The sequence below is a fragment of the Halichoerus grypus genome, chromosome 15 (assembly GCF_964656455.1).
Source record: "Halichoerus grypus chromosome 15, mHalGry1.hap1.1, whole genome shotgun sequence".
Lineage (NCBI taxonomy): Eukaryota > Metazoa > Chordata > Mammalia > Carnivora > Phocidae > Halichoerus > Halichoerus grypus.
In genome coordinates this window covers 8,311,113-8,335,373 of record NC_135726.1, presented here as the reverse complement: position 1 = coordinate 8,335,373, position 24,261 = coordinate 8,311,113, and the positions used below count along the sequence as shown (strand labels likewise).

Below are 24,261 nucleotides of genomic sequence, written 5' to 3'. Positions count from 1 at the left end.
ACCTGTGGGGTGCTGGGTGCCAAGCTAGGTACAAAGGAGCCCAGAATGGACACCACGGTGTCTCTGGCCTTGACATGAGCCCTTTGCGTCCAGCAGCCAGCTTTCAGCTCCTTCCTGCCCAGCCTTCCAACACATTCCTTGTTCTACTTGCAGAACACACTCCCCCTTTCCAACCACCTTTCCCTAACTTCTCAAGACATGATCCTTCTCATCCTTAAATACTCAATGTAAATATCCCATCCCCTAACACCCAGACCGGATTTGGCCACAGGACTCTGGTCTCAGCCTTTATGGCACTTAGCACAATTGTAATGGATCTTTGTTTCAAGAAGTCCAGCTTTGCCAACTGATTGCGAAGCTGCTAATGGGCAGGGACTAGGTTCGTTGTGCTCCCATCTATATTTCCAGCATCCCACTGCCTCGAGCAATAGTTTCTTAATAAGTGATGTTGGGTGGATGACTAAATTAATGGAAAGAGGAAGGAATGAGTGAGAGGACTTTCTCACCATGTTCCAGGACCTAGAAGTCGGAGGCACACTTCTTAGCCCTTGAGAAAAAAATCCATTTTATAAGCTTAAGGGTCTACTGTCTAACTAAAACATGGAACGTTCTTCTGTTATCTATGCCCTGGATGCCAACTACCACTATAGAGTATTCTAAGCCTGGGCATACATTACATATATTCAGGCCTGGGAGAGTTTCATGCTCTCTTCAACCCTTATTCTTAGGCCTCCCTGTTTTGGAGGAGGCCCCACACTCACCAGGAAGTGGCTATCCAGAACGCTAACCCAGGACTCAACCCCTTAGCAGAACAAGTAGAAGAGGAGAAAGAAACATAATTCCACCCAGGTTGTGGCTCTGGCTATGAGACCTCCATACCTGCCCCTCTGGATCCAGGCCCTCCCCTGGTCCAGGCAATGCAGCCCCTCCTGCCTTCTGTAATCCCCTCTTAACACCCACACAAAAACCAAAAACCAAAAACTCCTTCAGGTTCCTATTTTAAATTCACATTGATCTACATGGCAGGAAGTCCTTAATTCGTCCCTCCTGTTCATGCTTGCATTCAGCGAACATCAAGTCCGTATGACGTGTAGGTACCGAGCGAGGTGTTTCTACTACACGGGCAGACACCTACCCTCTGGTGGATCCACCATACAGGCTGAAGGCAGTGTCCACAAGGCAAACAGGCGCCTGACACCAGACGATGCTAAAACTCCACCTGGTACTTCGGGATTTTCAGATACTTTGGATAACGCCTCAACTCTGGAGCTCACTATATGGTCCAAGGATGCAGCCTCTGGCTTCACGTGGCTGCCGAGCACTTGAAGTGCGGCTGAGGAACAGTTTTTAATTGTATTTGATTCTAACTGTTTTGCCTTTAAATCTGGAAACAGAAGCAGTGTAAAAAATTTTTTTTCTGGGAAGCACACTTTTTTTTTTTTTTTTAGCCTGACTGGTTCACATTAACCATTGATCATTTAGCATCCGATGTGAGACACACAGCCAATTGCAGGGACCTGCCACAAAAAGGAAATGCTTGGAAAAGATCTCACAAATATACTTTTATACTGATCATATGTGGTTGTAATATTTTGATGTATTGATTTTAAATATTAAAATGGATTTCACCTGTTTCTTTTTACTTTTTTAAATGTGGCTGCTAGAAAATTGAAAATTTTAAATGTGGCTCCTGTTTATAATGCTACTGGACAGCAGTGTTCTAGATGTTTTAATAAATACATAGCTAGCAAAAATGAACACACACACACATAAAACGAGTCTGACTGCTTGGGTGAACTCAGGGCGGTGTCATACCTGATTCTCATGCAGGGGGTGTCCTATCTGGAATTCTGGCCTGGAAGGAGGAAGCCTCTTGTTCCTTATAAAGGTTCTCACTTTCATAAATGTCACCCAGACTCCTCCCAGTAGAGTCACCTGCGTCATTTTGGGATGCTGGGAAAGGCAGGCCCAAACTACTAGTTTAGGTTGGAAGCTTCTTCTTAACCTAGTTCACAATTCCACGTGGAACAAAGGCAAAAAGGGAGAACCTTCCAGGTGGGATGCATCTCAAGTGGTGCAAACCCTGCTTTCAAGAGATTCCCTCCCTCACTGCCCCTGCCACCCCCTCAGGCCTCGGGGGTCTTCCCACCCAGCGACCTGCACTGCACAATTACATGCCAAGTCCTCAGGGGCAGCCTCTCTCTCCCCATCTTGGCAATTTTTTGATTTGTTGGGAAGAAGGTGGAAAGAGTATTTCTTGGCCCTAAGAAGCATGCCTGCCTTGCTGAGACACTTCTTTCTTGTATCTGTTACCTACACCGTCCATTTTCTGCTTGCAGAGGGGACGAAGGAGGAATTTGGGGGAGGAAGAAAAGGGAGGAATTTGCCCACAGGTGCACAAGCTCAGTGGTGTCACCGTGGGACCCCGAGCCAGGGTTGGGGGAGCACTGGCTCATCTATCTGAGTCTCGTAACTCCCCTGCAGAGAGGGACTTCAACTTGTCAGCATCCTGAAGGAACTGGGGAGGCTCGCAGGGGCATGGGCCAGTCAGGAAAGGGGGTACAGGTCAGGGGTCGGGCACTCCACTGCCCAGTGTCTAACTCTCCGGGCTGTCCACTCCACAAAGGGAAGCTCAGCTGAGGACGGGGCTGCTGGCTCTTCCCAGGGCGGGGGGAGAGACTATGCAAGCCTCTTGCCAACCAACCGTGTGCCCAGGGCTGATCTCGGCCTGGCACCCAGCTCACACTGCGTCCTGGCCACCTGACTTTCTGAAAGTCCCCATTTTCCAGAGGGGGGAACTGAGGTCAGAGAGTGGCCTGCAGTGCTCCGCTAGCTAGTGGCAGCCCTGAGCTAGTCTAGCTTGCCTGCATCCCTTTAGTCCTGCGGAGGTCTGAAGGGCTCCGAGAAACCTCCAGTGCCTGCCTCATCCTCACCAGCGCCGGGCTGGCAACCTCACGTGGACAGAGAAGGTCTTTGGAACCTGTGGTTTGATTCCCAAACTGTCTTTGGCTATTGGATCCTTTGAGGCTCTGATGAATGTAGGGACCCTCTTTCCAGGAAAATGCACTTGGACAGACTCTTGAATATATTTTTAGGAGATTTTATAGAGTCCTTGAAATGGACTCATTCGATCTGATATTTTATTACTAAGTTCGTATGATTATATATATGTAAAATAAACACATATATTTTATATTTTATATATTCTGACTAATCATTGGCAGTGAGAAATGGACCTATTTAAGCCACAGGCTAAGTAAATTTTTTTTGTTTTGCTTTTTGCTTTTTCTTTTTAAAACATAAAAAAGGAAAGGAAGTTGCCAGTGATACTACCACCTAGTTTTTTTTTTTTTTTTAAGATTTATTTATTTATTTGACAGACAGAGAGAGAACAAGCAGGGGGAGTGGCAGGCTGAAGGAGAGGGAGAAGCAGACCCCCTGCTGAGCAGGGAACACAATGCTGGGCTCAATCCCAGGACCCTGGGATCATGACCTGAGCTGAAAGCAGACGCTTAACCCACTGAGCCACCCAGAAACGCCTATTTGTCTCTTTTTTATGTGCTTCCTGTCCTTGTACAGGTCAAATTGGATGAGGGTTATATGAAGTAAGATCTTCAGAAGGCAAAGCGTTGCCCCACCCCCTACACCTGTTCTGGGGGCAAGCCCACGTCCCACAGCCCTGGGGTCACCCCACTAGTGTGGCAGAGCTGGACACGTTGAGTCCAGGAGCAGTGGTCTTGGCCGCCATGCTACCCTGGTCTCCTGGGCAAGCCGGTCCCTTGCCTTCCGGGAGCTCTCCCTGGGAACCAACAATATCACGCTCAAGTGTTCTCATAGCCATTCAGCCAGAGATGAGTGCAGCTTGCAGAGAGCATCATTTTCAAACTGATAATAAGAGCTCACTGTGCTGGGACAAGGTCTTCATGGCTGCCACCCCCCTCCCAACCATCACCTCCATGAATAGCCTGACATTCGGAATTCCCAATAAAAAAATTCCCTCTACGGGTCAAGAGGTACTTCCCATGTCTAGGGAGATGTGTGCAAAGTGCCTTTTCATGCACAGAAATGGAACCTTCTAGGGACCAGCCAGTGTCTGAGCTTCCCTCTTATTTTTATAAGGCTCTAAAGGTGAATTTTCTCCTGCTTCAGAGAGCTGGAAGTTGAGCTTAATGTACAAACCTTTATTTTCCGAAGAGGCAGTTTGGCCTTCCTGCATCGACAGACTCCAGAGCTTAGATTTATTACAGAATGGTAATCAGGCAAAAAAATAAATACACTGCATCTTTAATTCATTAATCACCTCGGAAAGCAAAATGAACTACAGTAAAGAAGACAATATGTTTTCGAATGCTGGGGGTGGGGGAAGTAGGAGTCTGTTCCTCAATAAAATCCACTTGCTAAAATCCATTTTGTGTGCAGATTAGAGAAAGGACGTTTACCTCTGAGGCTGTGGTTCAGATGGGAGCAGAAACTCTCTGTACAGGAGGTTTGGTTGGACTGGGGTGTCTCTGGAAGGCCCCCGGGCACCCCTGAGGTATTCTTCCTGGTATAACTTACATCATGAGCCACAGGCTGGCGAAGAAACCAGGCACTGGAGTCAAAGAGACTTGGGTTCAAATTCCTGCTCCTTCTGGAAAGTGGGGAGGCTTGGGTGGGGCTGCACCCTCGGTCACTTGGCGCCTTGAGGTCTATCTATCTATGGAATATGGGTCCTGGGGATGTTTTGTCTTCTAAAAATTTCACATCACCAAATTCTCACCAAAACAGACCTGTAATGAAGCTGGGAACAGTAAGCAAACCTGAGCAGCCGCATGCAGCTGGGCGCTCTGGAAGCAGCATCCGGCTCTGGAGTCTCGGGTCTGGCCTGGAATGCTAAGAGGATGCCCTATCCCTGCTGCTCTTCCTGAGCCCTTGCAACCTGAAAACCAGAAATTAGCCAATCTTCCACCTATATCACAGGCCTGCTAAGTGAGAAGCCATAAGTCAGCATCTTAGACTCTTCAAGGGAGACAATCAAGGTCTGTGCAAAGGTATCATGGGAAACCATAATCATGGATGTTTGTCGAGTGCTTCTGAGGACTTCACATAGATTACCTTCTTTAATCTTTGCAACTATCCTTCAGGGTTTGGTCCTATTCCTGTGCCCATTTTACAGATGAGAAGACAGGTCCATGGAGGTCAAGTCCCTCCAACAAGTTTACATCACTGAGTGGTCCAGCTGGGTAAGAACTACAAAATTTGACTGTCAACAACACAGGGATTAAGGGTTCCCACCCCGGTGCCATCAAAAATCTACACATAGCTTCTCACCCCCCAAAAGCTTACCTACTATGAGCCTACTGGGTTGATCAGGAGTCTTACTGATAACACGGTCAGTTCATACGTATTTTGTATGATATTTGTATTACATCCTGTATTTTTACAATAAAGTAAGCTGGAGAAAGGGAAATGTTATTAAAATCATCAGGAAGAGAAAATACATTGGCGGTGCTGTCCATATATTTATTGAGAAAAGCCTGCAGGTAGTGGACCTGCGCAGTTCAAACCCCTGTAGTTCAAGGGTGGATTGTACTCCCCTTTACCGAGCGCTTCCTGCCTACGGTGCTTTATCTGTAGGATGTCATTTATTCTTAGCAGCAATCTAGAAAAACAAGTACGACTATCCCCACTTCATGTATGAAGTCAAAAAAAGCTCCGAAGCTTGAAAGCAGGGTTTCTCCATCCCAGCGTGGTCTGTCCTACACACTGAGGGCATCCCTGCTCTCCTCCCATCCCCTGCTGCCCTCCTGTCCTGTGGGGAGCAGTATCATCCCGCGTTCAGACGCATGCTTCCAACACATGCGTGGGGTCATGCAGATGAGAACTGCAGAGCTGGGCCGGGGACCCCACTGGATAGTTTTCCAAATGCTGCTTCCGATACCTGGAGGCAGTAGTTTTTAAATGTGCCCCATTCCAGAACCTGAGAACAGGTTAGAAATAGAAACTCTGGGCCACGCCCAGATTGCTAAAATCTGAAATTCCAGGGATGGGGGCTAGCAATCAGAGTTGCAAGGTGTCCTTCGGGGGGCCGGATGCCCACCCAAGTCGAAAGTCAATGCCTTACAGCAGTGTCTCTCAGCCTTGGCTGCACACTACAGTCACTTGGGGCCCTTCCAAGGAAAATACTGATCCCACCTTGGGATTCTGATTTCACTGAGCTGGGCTGGGGCTGAGGCACCGGGATTTTGAAAGCTTGCCAGGTGATTCTCAGGGGTAGCTGACATTGAGAACCACCGACCTCGAGGGAGCTGACCCAGGTTCTCAGGGAGGTACTGGTCAACGTCCAACGCGCTAAAATTAAAAACCACTGAGGTTGGTCCCATGACCCATCAGCCCGAATCTTGGACAGAAACAGCGAGGACAGTGTAGCGGTTCCCTCTGCTCTCAGCCTCAAACCACAGCCTCACACAGCCCGGCTGCTCACGTTATTCCTTTTTTGGATCCCTCTCCCATCGATTTACCTAAATTTCTAAACTTTCTGGAAGCTGTTTAGTTGGACTGTGCACCAGCTCAAGGAGGCCAGTACATTTAGCAGGTGAGCGCTTTGCATTAAAGCGGATGTATCTACAAGGTACAGCGATTGCTGCCGGCGGCAGTGAAATTCAAGTTTCTCTTTAGCAATACCTAAACATCCTTCTAGGTCCGCCTAATCGAATCCCCCCGTCCCGCCATTGCCTCCCATAATTGTCCTCCATAATTGTCCTGGGCAAGGCGAGAAACATTCCCTTATTCACCCGCTCGCGTCCTTTCCCATCCTGTCCTCAGAGCCTGGACATCCTATCACTTCTTCCTAGACACCCATACCCTCTCTGTCCCCCAAGATCCTCTGATGCTTCCAGCCTACAACACTCTTCCCTTCACAGATTCCCTTGTGCTCACCGTCAAAGCAGCCACACTGGAGATGATGCTTCTGATACAGTTGCTTCTGCTCTGCTCAATTTCCTTTTTTTTTTTAAATCTGGGCAGCTCAAAGAGTGGTGTGCTGCTAGATGTTTAACAGCCAGCTCTCTGTTGGAGGGGAGCAGGGAAAGGGGCTCTGAGCTGCATTTGCATTCCATGCTGCAAATATTCATGGCCGATTTCATGCTCCCAGGGCCTAAATACGGAATTGGGAAGAGATGCACCCAACGGGCTCTTGCCTGCCCACAGAAGTGGGCTCCAGCATGCCGCCGGTCGGCCACCCGGCAAACATCTCCTGGGAATCTGTTCAGTGACGGGCCCTGTGCTAAGTGCTGAGCACGAGGCGTGAAAGGTACGGATCCTGGATCACAGTCTAGTGTGGTTTCCGGGAAAAGACCGCGTTTCTCAGTGACAAGTGACGGGCAGAGAAACAGGGAAGAGGCAGATATACAGAAAGGAACCGTCCATTTTGCCAACTAAACTACGGGATTCCCTTGAATCCTGAGAAAAAAAAGATCCTCAACATTTCGAGCCAAAAAAGACACGGTTGTGACTGCTCATGTCGGCTGCCTCTGCTTATTGATTTCACCTGTACTGAGAATTCCACGAGGCTGGTTCTGTCATCCCGTCTATAGAAGGGAAGTGCCTTCCCCAAAGTCACAAAGCTGGAAAGGCCTGACACTGATGCGGGTGCATCCTGCTGCACGGTGAGGGATCGCTCGGTGTTTGTAGTGAGGGAAAGTGGGCCTGTGCTACATCAAAGACTGTCTGAGCTCTCACTCCCTTGAGAATGATTCCTAAAAGATATTCAAAGAAGGCTGCAGAGATCCTGGAATCCGGGGGATGGGGGACAAAAGGCGACAATTTGGAGGGCCAACTCCACGCTCCGTGGCTTCCTTTTTATACAGTGACCCCACATAAACCTTCATGTTACAAACAGTTCCCCTGTTGAAACAAAACGAGTTTGAAAACCTGTGATTCCTGCCAAATCCTTGTATTTGCGGAGGGGGGACAGAAGCCTGGGGAGACTCGAGCGGTCCTTCCCTGACGCACCTGTTACAGGGCGAACGCACTGTGGGAATAAAAGAACTACGGGGAGATTTTCAGAAAATGCACCCAAGCCCAATGATGTCCCCCCAAAACGGGGCACTCCTAAGGCAAGACTGTGAACACATCAGTAACCCTGGCCCCAGAACGAAGCAGTGGGTTCGAATCTCCCCGTCCTACCCATTCCAGCACTCACACAGCATGAGTCTGCAGGATTTCTGGGCTTGGCATCCAACTTGCCCCAACACCCAGTCAAATCCAGGTTCACCTTGGAAACGCCCGACCCCATGTTGCAAATGCTTTTCAAGCCCATTGGGCACAATCTGTCTTACACCATTTCTCCGCAGGCAGCTTTGACCCCGAGTCAAGGCAAGCCCCTAAATGCAACCAGTTCAAAGAACTAGAGCTACCACCTACCCCTTTCCTCACCGCCCCAAACCCGACTTCCTGAGAGAAGCCTGGAACAGCACTGCTGTATTTTAACATATAACTCACAAATTAAAAACTGAAAGAAGAAACGCATTTTTCTGTCAATGGCTTAAGGGGATTCCACCTCTAAGCTGCTGCTAAAGCTCCCTTAGTCTTTTTTACATTTGTAGCATTTTGGAGCAATTTGCTGGAGTCAAAGAAGGCAGTGAAATTTCCACAACCGACTTCAAAGCCCCCAAATCCTGTATCAGTGGAGGGGAGCCTGGTAGCAACACCAGAGGGGACGATTTTTCAAAGAGGTGTGTGTAGGAACGTGCCAGGCATTTCTGCCCTGCGCTGGCGATTGATGTTAATGGCAGACACGTGACCAAATCCCCATGTAGTTCTTTGAAAAATGCCCCTCCCTCCCCCCCCCACCCCCCCCCCGCAACACCTTTGGCTGTGACAATGCAGATGATACGGAAAAGGGCCAGCACAGAGGGACTCTGCTACAGCTCAGTGAACAATACCGGCCTTAATTCAATTAACACAAATGAGCCTTTTATCCGGTAGGGAGTGGGGAGCACATGCAGATTGACCAAGGGGGAGGGGCTATACCTGGATGGGTTCAGGCTGGTGGAAATGAAGGCTGGACGGAGTGGCTTCGGGGAAGGGAAACGTGCAAACGGCCAGGGCACCCACCACCCCAATTTATTCCCCTTTGTTTTCTACTTCTGTTTGCATGCCCTCTTTGGCTTGGCCTTCCAGTTTCTTCTCCATCAGACCCCAGTTTACCCACTGGTCCCTGTCTGGGGCAATCCTTCCTCCCCAGCTCACACCCATAAACACACGGTTTTTTCCAGCAATAGCAACACTGCTGTGGTGAATTAAGATCCCCAAACAGGAAATGTGTAGAAACTGGCGTTTTGCCTGTGAATATTCTGTGCTACAAGATATTATAAAAGCCAGCTAAAAGGCTGTCTAGTTCACAGGCTCACAAGAGTGGGTGAGGCTGCCCATCACCCCTCATTTCAGGCGAAATGCGATATTCTCGCTGCTACGATTTGGTTAGGAGTGGGGATGGACACTGTTTCCTAAGATTATTGGTCATTTGTGTTTACTTCTGAAAGCTGTCCATTCTTATTTGCCCAGTTTTCTGTCAGGTTGTTGGTCTTCTTTCTGGTGGATTTATAAGAGCTCTTCACAACAAAGAAATTAGGTCTTTGACTATCTGGTGGGTTGTAGTTTTTCCCACTTTGCTGCTTGTCTTTTGATTTTGTTAATGGTGTTTTTGCTATGTGTAGGGTTTAAATGCTTATGTGGTCAAATTTATCAACCCTTTGCTGTACAGCATGTGGGTTTTAGGTCAGGCTAAGGAAGACCTTCCCCATCTCAAGTTAAAAACATCATCTAGTTTCCTTTTGCTTCTGCATGGGTGTTCAGAAAATGACAACCCTCCTCCTGCTCACTCACGAACCCCACATCTTCTGGAAAGCATTTATCAAGCAGGACAAGTATTTATTTATTTTAATTGTCTGATGCATCAATAATGAATCTTGAGAGCAAGAACTGTGTCCATTGGTTTCTGAATCCTCCAGCACGGACTCCATACTCTAGTATATAGATAGTGCACAGGAAGTGTTCATTGAGTTAAATCCTAAAATAAAGCCTAATAACTCGGATGCCAAACCAGCCAGAGAAAAGGGGTTTATTTTCCAATAGCTCTCCAAAAAAGGACATTAAGAAATAGGTCTGGCTGGTGCAGACTATATTTAACAAGCTGTCCAGGAAAAGAAACTTAGCCCACAAAAGTGTCAAGGAAATGTCAGGATATGGGTCTTTTGAAAAGCAGGGAAAGGATTAAGAGAACAACCTCTAAGAATTTTTGACAGATTGCGAAGATGGCATCTTTGTCGCTTAAGAAACTTTTATGAGGCTCTTATTACTCATTTGTTTGCTTGCTCGTTTGTGCTGTCTATTTGAGTGTGTTCTGCCACTTTCCGGAAAGGACCCGAGGCACAGATGCTGTGTGCTGCTCACCGACGCAGGGCTGGGCTGGGCACAAAAATAAATGAGGCTCAGACTCCATGCTCACAGAGTTTAGAATCCAAGAGGAGATGAGAAATTTAAAAGGTAATTGTCTCACAAAGTAGAGTGAAGAGTGCCTTCAGAGCGGGCCATTTTTGTGTGGTTTAATGCTACGCTTTAGTGGAGGATCAATGGGTCTGACCACATGTGATCAAACATCTTGGTTAAACCCAGCCAGCACCATTTTCTCCGGTCCTGTTTCTACTATAAGCCCAATTACACTAGCTAAGTAAGTGCCTGGTGGTAATGACAACAAATAATACAGCATCTCCTTGGCATTTGTAAAAGTTTGTGCAAATCATTTGGAATACATCTATCCTTGTAACTCAATAACTAAATACATTATTCTCTTTTATATGCAGAATTTTTTTTTTCCCCTGAATACCATCACACATTTAAAATTACCCATTCTGCTAGCTCAAAATCCTCAGTACCAACCCCTCGTTGCATGTGCTGGATCTGTGATGACATGGTCACTTAGCTGACTGTGTAGACTCATAGATGGTCTCTGATTTTGGCTTATTTGACCCATTTCCCAAAAGAGAAGAATGAGACTCCACAGGGTAATCAGGGCAATATGCAAGCCTGGATCATGTGGCTGCTTAGTGGCTAAGTCAGGTGTAAGAAGGAGGCTTCTGGACCCCACCTGCAATTTGCTTTCCCTACGTGCCTTATCTGACTTCCTTACGCCCTTCCTTACATAGACTTGATGTTAATGAAGGACTGGGAAGAACAGATGAAGCAGGAAAAGCACAAAGCGATTGTTCATCCCTTTTAAGTTTAACCCAGGCCTGAAAAACGCTGAGTCTGTGAGACAGAACGATAAAATATGGGAAAGTCACCAGTTATTTCTTCACTTTCTGCGTCCCTGAAGTCTTCTATTAGGAGTTCTAAATCCTGGCTGTGCCTGAGAATCACTGGGAATTGTTACTTAAATACTGACGCCTGAACCCCTAGAGGTTCCAGAGTGAATGGTCTGGGGCAGGGCCTCAATGGTTTTAAAAGCTCCCACAGGCGCATCCAAGGTTAACAACCTTGGCAATGGGTTCAGAGATCTGTTCATGGCCTAATTCTACTCACGTCTATCCCCAAAAGGGGTGCACAAAAGTCTGGGGTAAAAGTTTCCTCCCCCGTGTTGCGAGGTGCCCATCTTCGGAGCCCTGCTGCATGCACCCCATTCTCGGGGAAATCTTACTGGGAAGGCGCAGACGAGGACCCTCCCCTAGCCACTGCTGATTGGATGAGCAATCAATCAACCTGACCAAGGTGAGCCAATCAGCTCTCTTTTCCTAGAACTGCGTTGTAAGAGTCTGCGACCCACCCCTGCGAGAAACTCAAAGCCAAGTTCAGGGTGGAACCCAGAGGTGACTGGGGGAATCACATGTTCTCTGGAGAGAAGGCCTGCCTGCTTTCTGTAGGAAGAATGAAGCAGGTGTACAAAAAGAGAGAAGGGAGGTAGAAGGCACAGGAAGAATGAACCTCCATCCCGAACTGCCCTCCAGTCCCTAGCTTGTATATACGTGCCCTTAATGGACACCGTTATCCTTATAAGAAAAGAACAGAAACTTGAAGGCAGAGTTTTTATGTCCAAAGAGTCCCTGTCCAAGATTCTAGGACATTAACATATTCCTTACAGGACCTCTGATTTCCTTGGAAGGCTCATCCAATCACAAACCCAGTCAAAGTCTGGATTTGACAGTGATCTTGGGTTTTTTAATCAGAGCACAGGATCCCAAACCCGGGCCCGGAAACCCCACAGGGAGCTCACGAAGGCAGTGGGAGCACCCAGGAGTCACTCCTGTTACCATAAAGACCTACGGGGTAAACCCCCGTGATGAGGTTTTCTTTGCTTTCGACGGCACAGACATCAATGGAATCATGCTTCTTCTCCGGGTGATCAGATGCCCTGTAGCCGTTAGAGAGGGCTCTGATTAATAAAACAAATACACAGAATTACAAACGCAGCTTTCAGAACACGACTTTCATGGGGGAAATGAGTAAAGGGATCCTCGAGTCCTAAATAAAATTTAGTATTTCAATCACCATTTTTCAAAACTGTCCTGTGATGTTAGTTCCACAAGACGGTTCATTAGGGAACAGGTTCCATGTTCAAGTAAGTTTGGAGGATACAGTGTGTTTAGCTGTGCCGTTCCTTCCCCATAGAGGGTCACAATAATATGAGCATATAAGGCTCTAAGACGGATGATGGCAGAAATAAATGTTTGATTTTGCCTAATCCATAAATTCCCTGAATTATTTGACCACAGAACTCCCCCAAGCACATCTTTTAAAAAAAAATTTAAGGGGTGATGGCATTTTTTTCAGGGGAGAACAGATAAAGCAGATAATAGTCATAAACTACTGTTCTAGGTTTTTCTCCATTTTCCAATTTGACCACACTTAGCAGAGGGGAATAAGTGTGATATCGTAAGAGCAAAGTTATGTTAAAACAAACCACTGTTTGCAAAGTGTCAAGGTCAAAGTTTTATTCCATATAATACTGAGCAAGGCCGAGTGTGGTGGGGGGTTTCCTCTGCGCCAGGTGCTCTACATACATCATTGTATTTAATCCTTTGCACAATCCTATCTTACAATCCTATTTTACAGATGCAGAAACTGTGTATTCCTTCTCATGTTACTACAGATTTTGCTGACAATTTTTTATTAAACGAGGCTTTCAATGGAGTGATTTAATGCTGATTTATCTTCACTATCCTGCAATTTCCTGAGTGTCAGTTGCGCACCTGACACTTTACACATTACAGGGTATTAAGGAAACGTACCATCTATTATTTTTTAAATGCTCTTGAAATGACAATCTTTATCTTTGAGTAGGAAAAGGCTGCTCTGGTAGCTACTGAAATCAAACCACAGAATCATTTGACTTTAGAGCTGGAGGGGGTCCTCGGGGTCAAGATCATGAGAAGGACCAGTCCCAGTCTTCTAGATACTAATCAGATTATAATATTTTTTTTTCTAGGTTTCACTCAACCCAACTCAGAAAAAGAGGAAAAGGCTACTGAGGTCATGCTACATGTGCTAAGGTTAATCGCTAGGCTTTTTAACTGGGAAGGAGGGAATAAGCTGACCCGGGCAGGGGTAGCATGGCATCTATCTAGAAATAAATATCCGCATGACTGCAGTGTCGACTCAAATTATATTTTAATAGCTTTGTGCCCGAGTTTCCTCATCTGTATAAAGGGGATTAAAATATCTGCCCCTCTCGTTGTTGTAACGATCAAAGATGGCATAGGTCCTGGCTCCCAGGAGACAATCAATGGCAGCTGTGGTCATCAAAGCCAGTGAGGCTTTGGATGACCTCCAAAGAGCAAGGCTGGGTGGAACATCATGGTCTGCAACCCCATGGAAGTTTTCTCTAACTCCTGACAAACTGGTATACCCCTACAGTGACCAGAGGAAATGCTGAGTCTCACCTCTCCCTTAAATATAAAAGAAAGTCTGATTCTCAATAGTCTCTATAAACTGCAGAGGTAGAGGGAAAAACAAGCCATCATCTTAAAGTCTAGCTAATCTCTGAAATCCCTGATAAGTGGGATATGAAAATAAAACCCATATACATGTTTAATAAGATACATACATGTTATAATAACATATATATCTATAGTGAAAATATTTTGACTAAATCTTATGGTTCAAAACCCAAGAAAATGAGTGTTCAAAATCTTGACCTTTGGACCTTTGTGCATAGTCGAGAACTCGTATGTGGGCCCTTCTTCTACATTTTCCTCTTCGTTTTGGTGATCTCTGCAGAAACTGACTCCAGATAACCTCTGACTCAGTCTCCCCAATGCTGGGGATGTTGGTGACATGCGCTGGCAATCTGGCTTCAAATTTATGTCTCTGGTACCTTTCTAAAAATGTTTTCCAATTTCACAACATAAAACCCTGCTAATGGGCAAATAACAAGTCACACATAACAAGCAGCATATCTGCTTTGAAAGAAATCGTATTTCAATGCATGTAATAATCTGGCATTCACTTAAAATGATCACTTGTTCTACCAATGTGCATGTCATTCCTTCAGGAAACATTTTATTGTACACCTGGTATGTGCTATGTTTGTTGTTTGCAATTACAGGATATATTAATTATTTTATTTTATTTTACTTTACTTTATTGGAATGCTATAGGGTATTTATCTTTAGGTATGTACCACCCATTTTCCCCCAGTGATCCACACCAACCTCACCTCAGTCGTAATGAATCCCATGTCTAAATGTCTGGGACTCAGGTGGATGCCGATATCCATATTGATACCTATGATCAATTTTATCTCTACTTTCACACAATGAATCATTTTTCAAAGGTAAAGATTTTATTGTGGAGTGCCTTGTTTCTAGATAGAATTCTATAGCCCTATTCATTTCTCATATTAACAGCTTAATATTTAAAGTTGGAAAGACAGACAAGGAAATCTATAACGAGAAAACTTCAGGACTCCCCCAATAAATAACTCTTGTCTTCAACTGGACAAATGTGAGACACGAATCCTTTCAAAAAGCCATCCTTCCCTGCTCAAACCCAACGGTGCTGAGAAATATATGACAAATTTTTGTCTGATATTAACCACAACTTATTTTTTCCTTTAAAAAATTAATTAAAAACACGAGATGGAATAAATACTTCAGGCGACCAGCAGCAAAATGGGAAAATACCATGTGTTTGGAGTTTTAGTGCCCTCTGAGTACAGAAATTTATTTGCAGCAAGCAGAAAATAGACAGCAAGCATAAAAATACAGCAGAGTCCCCCTAGTAAAATTATTTATCAAGCTAACAAGGGAGGGACCCTTCTAGTAACAACAAGCCAGCGAGGAAAAGACATGGCTTTATATTTTACCTTTGGGTTAGCAAACCAGTAAAAATGCCAACTGACAAGCACTTCCCATAAACATTTCTTTCTAAATGAGCTTCCTTGTTAGGAGGAAAGAAAAAAAAAAGTCTTCCTAGCTAAGGAGCACTATAGCTTACAGAGAATTCTAGCATGGATACGTGGACTCTTCAGTGCAAAAATAAAATAACTGAAAGAATAAGTTAATGTGAATTATGACTGGAGTTTTAAAAAACAAATTAGAAGTTCATTAAAGAAAATGTGCTTACATTCTTACCAGAGTATGCTCATACTTGGACGTTTACAGAAAGTCACAATTTTGTAAAATGCCTTTTCAGGGCTAGGGTTAAGAGTCTCCAGGAACAAAAATACATACGTATATATTCATATACACAGATATACATGTACTTACATTGCCTCTACTGTGTAAGCCTCACTGCTATATTTTTTCAAATATTTATTTTATGAGCAAAACCCCAAAGCCAGTCTTTACAGTTTAGTTTAACGATACCAAAGTTTGAAATATAAATTACAAATCACTTTATTGCAGCCTGCAATAGCAAAAAAAAAAAAAAGAAAGAAAGAAAAAGAAAAAAGAAAGAAAGCCTTGAGTTGAAACCACACAGTGACCTGATCCCAATTAAATTTTAAAGAAACAGTAAAAATTGCATTCTCAGAACAACAGCATCCTCAGTGGCTCTGCAAATAACTCCTGACGAATTTACAACGAAATCACACACCCGGATCTCATTTTCCCTAAAGTAAAAATCTGATCCGTGTTAACCGTGGCAAACATGGGAAGGTGCCTTTTTTATTGTGGAAGGAAATGATGGTGCCGAGAACGGCGAATCTGAATGACACTGTAAAATGATGAGTCAAGACAGACAGAAACACCTTGCAGGAACCGCACTCCTCCCCCCACCCCCCATCCCCGGGCCCCCATTCCCACCAATGCCATAAAAAAAATAATAATAATAATAAAAGTTTTCCAGCAACAGGACAGAAAGTTTCTCAATACTAATATCGGCCGGCTCAAACAAAATAGGAGGAAAATATTTAAAATAAATCATTCCTTACTTTGTTCTTCCTCTCCGGGACAGGACGGCTTTCCCCATGCGGCTGTGAAAGCTCCGAGCTCTGGCTGGACAAGGGAAACCTCCCGCTCTCCGTCAGGGAACAAGGTATACCCCGGGCTTTTCTCCTGGAGTCGAGGCCCAGACTCTCCGACTCAGATCCCACCGGCTCAGTCTGGGAGCCCGGCGTCCTATCTGACCGCCAGTCTGTAGGGAGGGTTTATAGCACCTGCCATGTGCTATTTCGTGACCAATGACCTTTTTGCCTTTAGACCGGGGTCTTGTCAGGATGCTACCAAGTAACCAAAGTTCAGATCCAACGGGGGTAACTTCTGAATAATTAGGCTCCCCGACTACCCACGGAGACTGCGTTTAGAAGACAGCCCGTGCTCGCTAACAACCTCCTCCGCGACCACTAAGCTGGGGCAGACGCGTGCGTGCGGAAGAGCGCACCATCTGATTCGCTGGCTCCGCTCCATCAGGACAACGAGGAGCACGTGCGAAGCGCAAGAAGGCGAGGCCGACGGGCCTGCGAGGCAGCCGGGGTCTCCGGAAGGCTGCTGGGGAGGAGGGCAGCTGGGAGCCATCAGCCCTGCGCAGCAGCGCTGCTCCGAGGCTGACGGGAAACCCAGTCCTCGTCACAAACGCTCCCCGCTTCGCGGTGACGGAGCGAGCGCCCAGGCGCAGACCCCGCAGGTGCCAGGCAAGCCTGTGCGGGCCCGTGCGCTTTGCAATGGGGAGAAGCCGCTTCTGGGCTTTCCAAGGAGAAAAAGAGAAGAAAAAACAAAACAAAACAAAACAAAAAGTCTGGGAAAACCCAATAACAAATAAATAAAACAGTCTTTGGGCATCAGAACATAAGTGTGTGTATGGGCTACTCACTGGAGCAAAGTACGAGAAAACAGTTCTTAGCTTGTGTCCAAAAGGTCAATATGGGTGAAGGGATTTCTGACTTCTCTTGGCTACTGCTGAGAGCAGGGAGATGCTACACATCCTTTTCAGCAGACTCACGTGGCCTTCTAAAATGCCACGCATGATTCCAAACACTGAAACGTATCGTGTGCACCTTAAGATTTCTCGAAAGTGTTCTAATAGCTCCGTTATAAAGTGAGAGAGAGGGCAGGAAAATAAGGAAGAGAAATTTTTAAAACGTAAACAGGAAATTCTATTCCCTTATTCAAAATTTGCAGCCCAGGAAGAGACCCCCCCCCCACCCCTGACCAGCTTTCCCCTCTTTTCATGTACATGAGGAATGAACTTCATTTTAAAATATGAACCCGCCTGAGGCACACCATCGCGGTACAGATTCAAGCCCTGTAATTAACTACCACTGGCAACCAAAGGTCTACATTTTGATTAAGTTTGTTGTTGGGGAGAGGGGGGAGTCACCCCTCGTTCCGAAGCCCTGTAAAATAACTGTAAATCCAGGACACAACTCTGCTGCGGAAAGAGCCAGGGAAGAAAAAAAGAAACTTTGTAAAACCCAATGTAAAGGAGGTGTGACCTCAGGGTAAATCAATTCCATTCTCACCTCCGCTGGCTACCTGCTGGCTAATGAACTTACTGGGCTGTTCAGTGGACAGGAATGAACAAAGAAATCCTCCCTGGCTGCATGTGAATAACAGGTCATTAGACAAAGCTTGCTGAGGGAAAAGGTGAAAACAAAACCCAACTAGTGTCCTCTCTTTCTTTCTTGTCATTCTCACCTCCTGCAGGCAGGGTTTATGTTGTAGGATGTGTGCCCCTGGATTGTTAATGAGGTGTTAATATCTTCTGGGGCCTTACATCTGAGGTCACTGCTCCTGTGTCTGAGTCCTCTCCCTGGACAGTACCTGTGATCCCCACAGCTGGTTTGAGTTTCCTGCCCAACACCTGGAACTGCTCCTCCCCTCCCCCTACTTAGTGTTAATTCCCACCTGAAATTCTATCAGTGCTAACGGCTTTGTAATATTTCCCGTGGATGCTGGAAACAGAGGCACACTGAATCTTCCCCACTGGCTAACCCCTGCCCCAGCATGTTCCAAATGTTGCAAAAAGACCAAAAAAAAAAAAAAAAAAAAAAAAAAAAATCAAAACTAACCCTTCTGCTTAGCTTATTTATTGCCAATAATTTCATTAGGTGCCAGGAAAACCCCAAAATGCAGACACTGAACAACAACTTTACAGCGATTTTTGGTTGGAGGAAACGGAAGACTCAGCAATGGGCAGGTGAAGAGGGTCTCGACATTGGCGTCTGTGAACGGCAGCAGTAAGTCTGACCTTCTGGTAGGTGACTGAATGTGTGCTTTTAGCACAGATGCTCTTTACAGGAGCATCACTTTGTGTTAAATAATGAGCGCCGTACTTTTACCAAAACTCTTTTCTTCCCTTTTCCCCCCTAAATGCGTAATTTCTTTAAGTTGCCCCTTCAATAGTATCCTAGGGCTCACTGAAAATATGACTTCATATGGCATCATCAGGCTAGTTACCCTGCACCTGCTCTGCTATAATTAATTGATTAAACCAGCTCAGTAGTCGACCAGAGCCCACCGAAAGAAAAACAGTAGGCAGACCTTGTATGGAAAGGGGGTACGGATGGAAGTTGTGTGGGAGCATGACCTAAATAAGCAAACAACAACAAGCAATTAGGTAAGTCCGCATAATAAACACGTTAAGTGAAATTATTTCCCCCCCCTTTTTTTTCTCAGTGCCAACAAATACGTTGATGTAATTCACTTAAGACATACTCATGGAACTTGTGATGGATGGGTCCGCTCCAGATCTGCGTACAGGACAGCATTCTGTTCCTTGCTGCCGTGGGGGGTGGAGGATGTACTTTAAAAACTGAGTATTTAGAAGCCCCGAGGGGCCTGAAATGAAGACAGTCAAGACCAGCCACTGTTCTCACTTGGGCTCTCTCAACAGAGGCACCAAGAATCCGGAACTTACAGTCTGTGTTTTCACATGTCCTTTGCATGACAGCACCTGATTCACCATTTCTGTTAAAATATTTTGATGGGCTCTGCAAGGGAAACACGATTATGACATATTTAATTTTATGTTTGAGCTAAATAGCCGTGCTAAGGCACCCACATTGACACAGGGCATCGGGAAACCATGCTCGAGTTTTATTTCTCTGGATGATTATGGGCAACATGGGAGGTCAAGTTATACAAAATAAAAACAAGATTTCTGAATACTTCTACTGCTGTTTTATTTTGTTTTTTGTTTTTATCCCGGTTCATAAAACAATGAAGCCTTCCTTACATTTGTTTGGATTCATATTGGCATGGGTACAGTCAAGATAAAATACGTCCACTCAGCTAATTGTAAGACTAGAGAGAGAGGAAAACAAAAACAAAAACAAAAACAAAAACTGACGGGTACTTAGAACCCAGGAAGTACTATTTATACAAGTTCCATCAGCTTCTCCCACAGGTGACAGGAAAGCTACACACGGGCCTCTCCCCTATGTATGCATCCCACCTGCCCTGCCCCAAGGCAGCTCTGTAAGGCTTGGTTGCATCCGGATGGGTCTTAGCCAATGTCAGGAACATCTGAAATGGGCAGAGCATAGACAAGAGCAGGCTAAGATCCATCACCACCTTGCAAAATAGGGTTTCAGCACACAAGAAGAGAGAACGTGTCTTGAAGGCCAACTTTCAATGTTGGTGCAACGCAGGGGCAGTTGTGTTAATCCAAGCTGAGGGACGGCCCCTCAGGTGGATTCCAAAGCCACCCTTGGTATTAGGGTCAAGCAACATCATCACTTATTTCCATGGCAAAGATGCTAACATCACACCACCCAGGGATGCTACCATGGAAAATTTTACACCAAATAGCAGTGTGCAGTTGTCTCCATGGGCGTTCATATGAGAAGACCTTCCTTAGAAGGCACAACCTTGATAAATCATGCATTGGGTAGATTTGTGTATGTTAAGCTATAACATGCGCTGATGGAAAATGTTAGTCAGGATCAAGGGATGCTACAGAAAAGGAGAATTTAATCTTTTTTACGATACCGCTTAGGAGGGATATTTTGTAATATGCCCAAGAACCATAATATAATCTAGACTGTGTTTCTGAGAATAAATGAAAGGTAATTATACAGCTCCCCAAATGGTTTGTGGTTTAATTTTCATACTCTAGCTAGAAAATTGCCAGAAATAAGCCACGAAGCTATACGTAGTGGAAATTAGCAAGAGAGAAGAAGGCTAGCAGTTCTCCATTTTGGGCTTTCACTACTAAAATCCCTTAGCCAAAGTGACTTTCTGAATATACACCAAGTAACTCTCCCAAGAGTATCAAGTATTGAACTTTTCATATGTCCGCTTATAATATCTAATATCACGGAGTAACTCAGAGGAATTGTCCTCCTCCCCCCAGATTCCCCATCTGACCAAATGCCTTTCTCTTCCTTGCTCTCACCTGTCAATCAAGTTCACAGATAAAATTTGATTTCTCTCCCACCAGTAACCTTATATGAAAAATTACCAGGAGGGTCAGGACCAGTGTGAACCTCGCCTTAAAAGTTCATTAACTCTTTGCTCAAAATGGATGGTTTCAATGTAACAAAACCTGCCAGTGGGCCTAGATCATCATATTTAATAGATGGTTTTCAAATTCCAATTATAAAGATAGAGACAAAAGAAAGGAATAAAAACAAGAAGAATAAAGTATTGTACTGCATGCACACACGTGGACACTCAAATTAATCCCAAAGGTATAACATCGAGTTAAAATCTATGTACGAGCCTATTCAGGAAAATGTTAATTTTGTATAAAGCTAGGAAAGAAATCATAGTTAAATATTCACAGTCCAGTTATTCAAGCAGTGTGTAAAAGTAAGTCATCAGATACTACTTTTGAATAATGGGAGAAAATGGGGTTCTGGTTTCCAACATTCTTGGATTCATTGGATCCTTAAAGTGTTTCCTTTGCAAAGAGTAGCAGTTTGACAGTGTGACTTTTGCCCCCCTCCTCAGGTTCTCTAGAAATCAAAAACCGTATTTCATGCATATTTCTCAGCAAGCAATTTTTTTAATGAAAAAGAAATCAAACTTTGTTCCGTTAGCCAATAAGAGGTAACAAGAATACATAAAACAATGACAATAATAATTATTGGTGTACAAGTGTTGGACTAGTTTTCTAAACGAAGAGGTTTCATTATTAAATTCACCCTGGGATACTTAAAATTGAAAACTCATTTAAATATCTTAATTTCTTTTTTTTTTTTTTTAGTAGATGAAAATCAGATATCTGCCCCCCACCCGTCTCCTGTGCTCTCCTTCTGCCTACAGTTGAGGTGGGAAGTGGTTCCAAAGTCACATTTGGATACAGAAATGGGGGACACACTGTGCTTTAAAATGACACCGAATTTTCCAAATGTGAGTATGGAGTGAATTTCAAGAGGCTGAAAATTAGGAATGTTTACGAGGCCCCGGTAAAGCCAGCCAAGGACCACGGATGCTAGTTGCCCAGGCTCACCCAAATGGTCTGACATTCAAGCAGAAGGACTAGCTCTGTGAGTGTCAAGAGATTCATGCTGGTTAAGGCTAAAGATGTGGGGTTTCCTCAGACGAGATTAAGTACTCTGTACACCACACCTACGTAATGAGATAAATACAGACACACATGCATGCTGGTCCCCCCAGGATCACCATCTATGTTCCACGTGAAACCCAAGTACTCAAATTACTAAAGCAGGAGCTTTTCACGCCTAAGGGTTTATCAGCATTCCTTGCTTGCTTGCTATCCCCCTCATGGAAAACTCATCGAAACAAGCACATGCAAATCAGAAATCAAGATGTACCTCTTTGACTTCGGGCAACAGCGTTTTTCACATCACTGATGCAGAGGATTCCCTTGGGTACCTGATTTAGTAAATATATTAAAATAAACAAAGGGTAATTAATAACCATGAAGAAGGTTTCAAGGACAGTATGTTAAAGGCAGCCTAGCTATCTATGAAAAAAGGCAGAATTAGACCCAAAGAAGAGGGATTTAGCTCCGCTTGCTTTGGCATCCTGGCCTCAGACCTGCCAGAGGAGGGGTTCACATGGAAGAGAATGACATGGAACGCAAGGTCACCCCCTCTGACGACTGCTCCCACCCCGGGGAGGCTGAGATAGAGAAACTCACGGGCCTGGCAGCCTGGATCAGCTTTGAAGTTGTCCTCAGTTCAGAGAACTGAGTCATTCCGGGGTCACAGTGGGGAGGATCTGAAGGGTCTCTGATGGGCATCTCTCAAGTGGTCACAGACTGCCCATCCCTCAGAGAACCCCACTGGTCCAGCTGCCCCTGGGTCTTTACTGGGGCCCATTCTCTTCCATCTTCCCCCTCCTCCTCCGTTGCTCTGGTCTATTCTGCTGGTACCGCTGACCTTAATTGCAAATGTTCTCTTAACAAATAGAAACATTTAGATACCACCCTTTTATTTATTAACTTCCTCTCCGTTTAAATTAGTAGCAGGGAATGCTTAGAACCATGATATGAAAATGAGGTTGCTTTAAAAAAAAAAGTCTTTTTGCTTCACAGTGAATAACAAAGCACAGTAAATCAAAGTAGTTAGCTTTCTATGGTTCAAAAAACCCTTATTGCTATTAGCTGTACTAATGTAAGTGGCAAAATAATTATCATTTACTGTACGGAGTCCAATATTTTCCAGACAGCAGTTTAATAACAAAGCAGACCTGTCATTTCTCCCTATAGTTAGTCACACCATACAAGTTCAGACTGTCAAAATACATTTAAAATCTAATTTTAAAAATTCAACATGGTTACAGCAAATCTGTGTACAATAACTGCGATAAACTAGCAAGTCAATCTAATTTTTTTTTCCCCGAGATGGATATTCACTTATTTTTCTTTAATCCCCCACACTGTTATTTGGATTACCTTATAATTGGTATGAACAAATCTACTATACACACACACATATGCTGAAATCTGTAGGCAGCTGTAACTGCATGTAAAAATCTTTCTTGACTTAAATTTTCATTGAGCATAACTTTGCCACTTAATTTTGAATGTCCTCTCTCTGGACGATATAACTCTGCATTAAAACACTTGGATAAACAAATTTGTACTCTTGTATCTGTCAGGGCTGCCCCAAATACATCACGTGCCTTCATTCACACCTCTTGTTAGAAATGCCTTGAAAACCTTACAGTACAGAATACTTTTCTTCATGTAATAGTATCCGTTAATCTTTGCTAAATATATTATTTCTATGCAAAAAAAGAAAAGAAAAAAGAAGGAAGGAAAGAAAGAAAGAAAGAAAAAAGAAAGAAAGAAACACACTTAAATTTTAAACCTGGAAGTGTTACCAGTATTATCAATTGTTCTCCATTTGAAGTTCAGATGGCTAATCTCTAAAAAACTAATAAACAAACAAAAACCCTTCCCATAGAAGGTTCTTCTTCTTCTTTTTAAATCTTTAGGAACAACAGATTCTTTTAGAAATGCAAGTGAATAGTTTAAAAGCTTAAGAGATTGTGGAAAGAATATTTTTGTAATTCCTTTGAGGCAGTGCAAACATATGTTAAGCTTCTGCAAGGGGTATTTACATGAGATCATATACTCGTGAGGCATTTTTCAATTTTGGAAAAATATTACAAAGCAATAATTGAACATAGGCCTTGCAAAATGCCCCTTTGCATTCCTGACTGTCTCATTGATAGTCTCTGTTATTTTTGGAGAAAAAGAATCAGGCCTCATTAAATGTGATATTTGGCATCTCGCCTATAATCTCATAAAGTAGATGTCCTTTTTAGATCATTGGTGTCATTTTCCCCAAGATGACCTCTACTCTTTGGCCATCCGGCAACCCATCCTGTTATCAAGGCATTTACTTTCAAAAGGGCTGGGGGGGGGGGG

General features: G+C 44.4%; 1 protein-coding gene across 4 annotated transcripts in view; it reads right to left on the bottom strand.

Moving 5' to 3' along the window:
* Window positions 1–24,261, bottom strand: part of MAF (MAF bZIP transcription factor) — a 336,721-nt gene that overhangs the window by 300,030 nt on the left and 12,430 nt on the right. The window contains exons 2-3 of one of the 4 annotated variants that reach the window (XM_078062361.1): window positions 22,196–22,256; window positions 18,487–19,405 (exon numbers count right to left, since the gene is read on the bottom strand). In XM_078062361.1, coding sequence (XP_077918487.1) covers window positions 22,223–22,256 — 34 coding nt within the window. In that variant the 3' untranslated portion in view covers window positions 18,487–19,405; window positions 22,196–22,222. Of the gene's footprint in view, window positions 1–16,408; window positions 17,587–18,486; window positions 19,406–19,580; window positions 19,941–22,195; window positions 22,257–24,261 lie in introns of those variants that run through there. The other 3 variants (XM_078062360.1, XR_013444027.1, XM_078062359.1) reach the window with 3 other exon arrangements.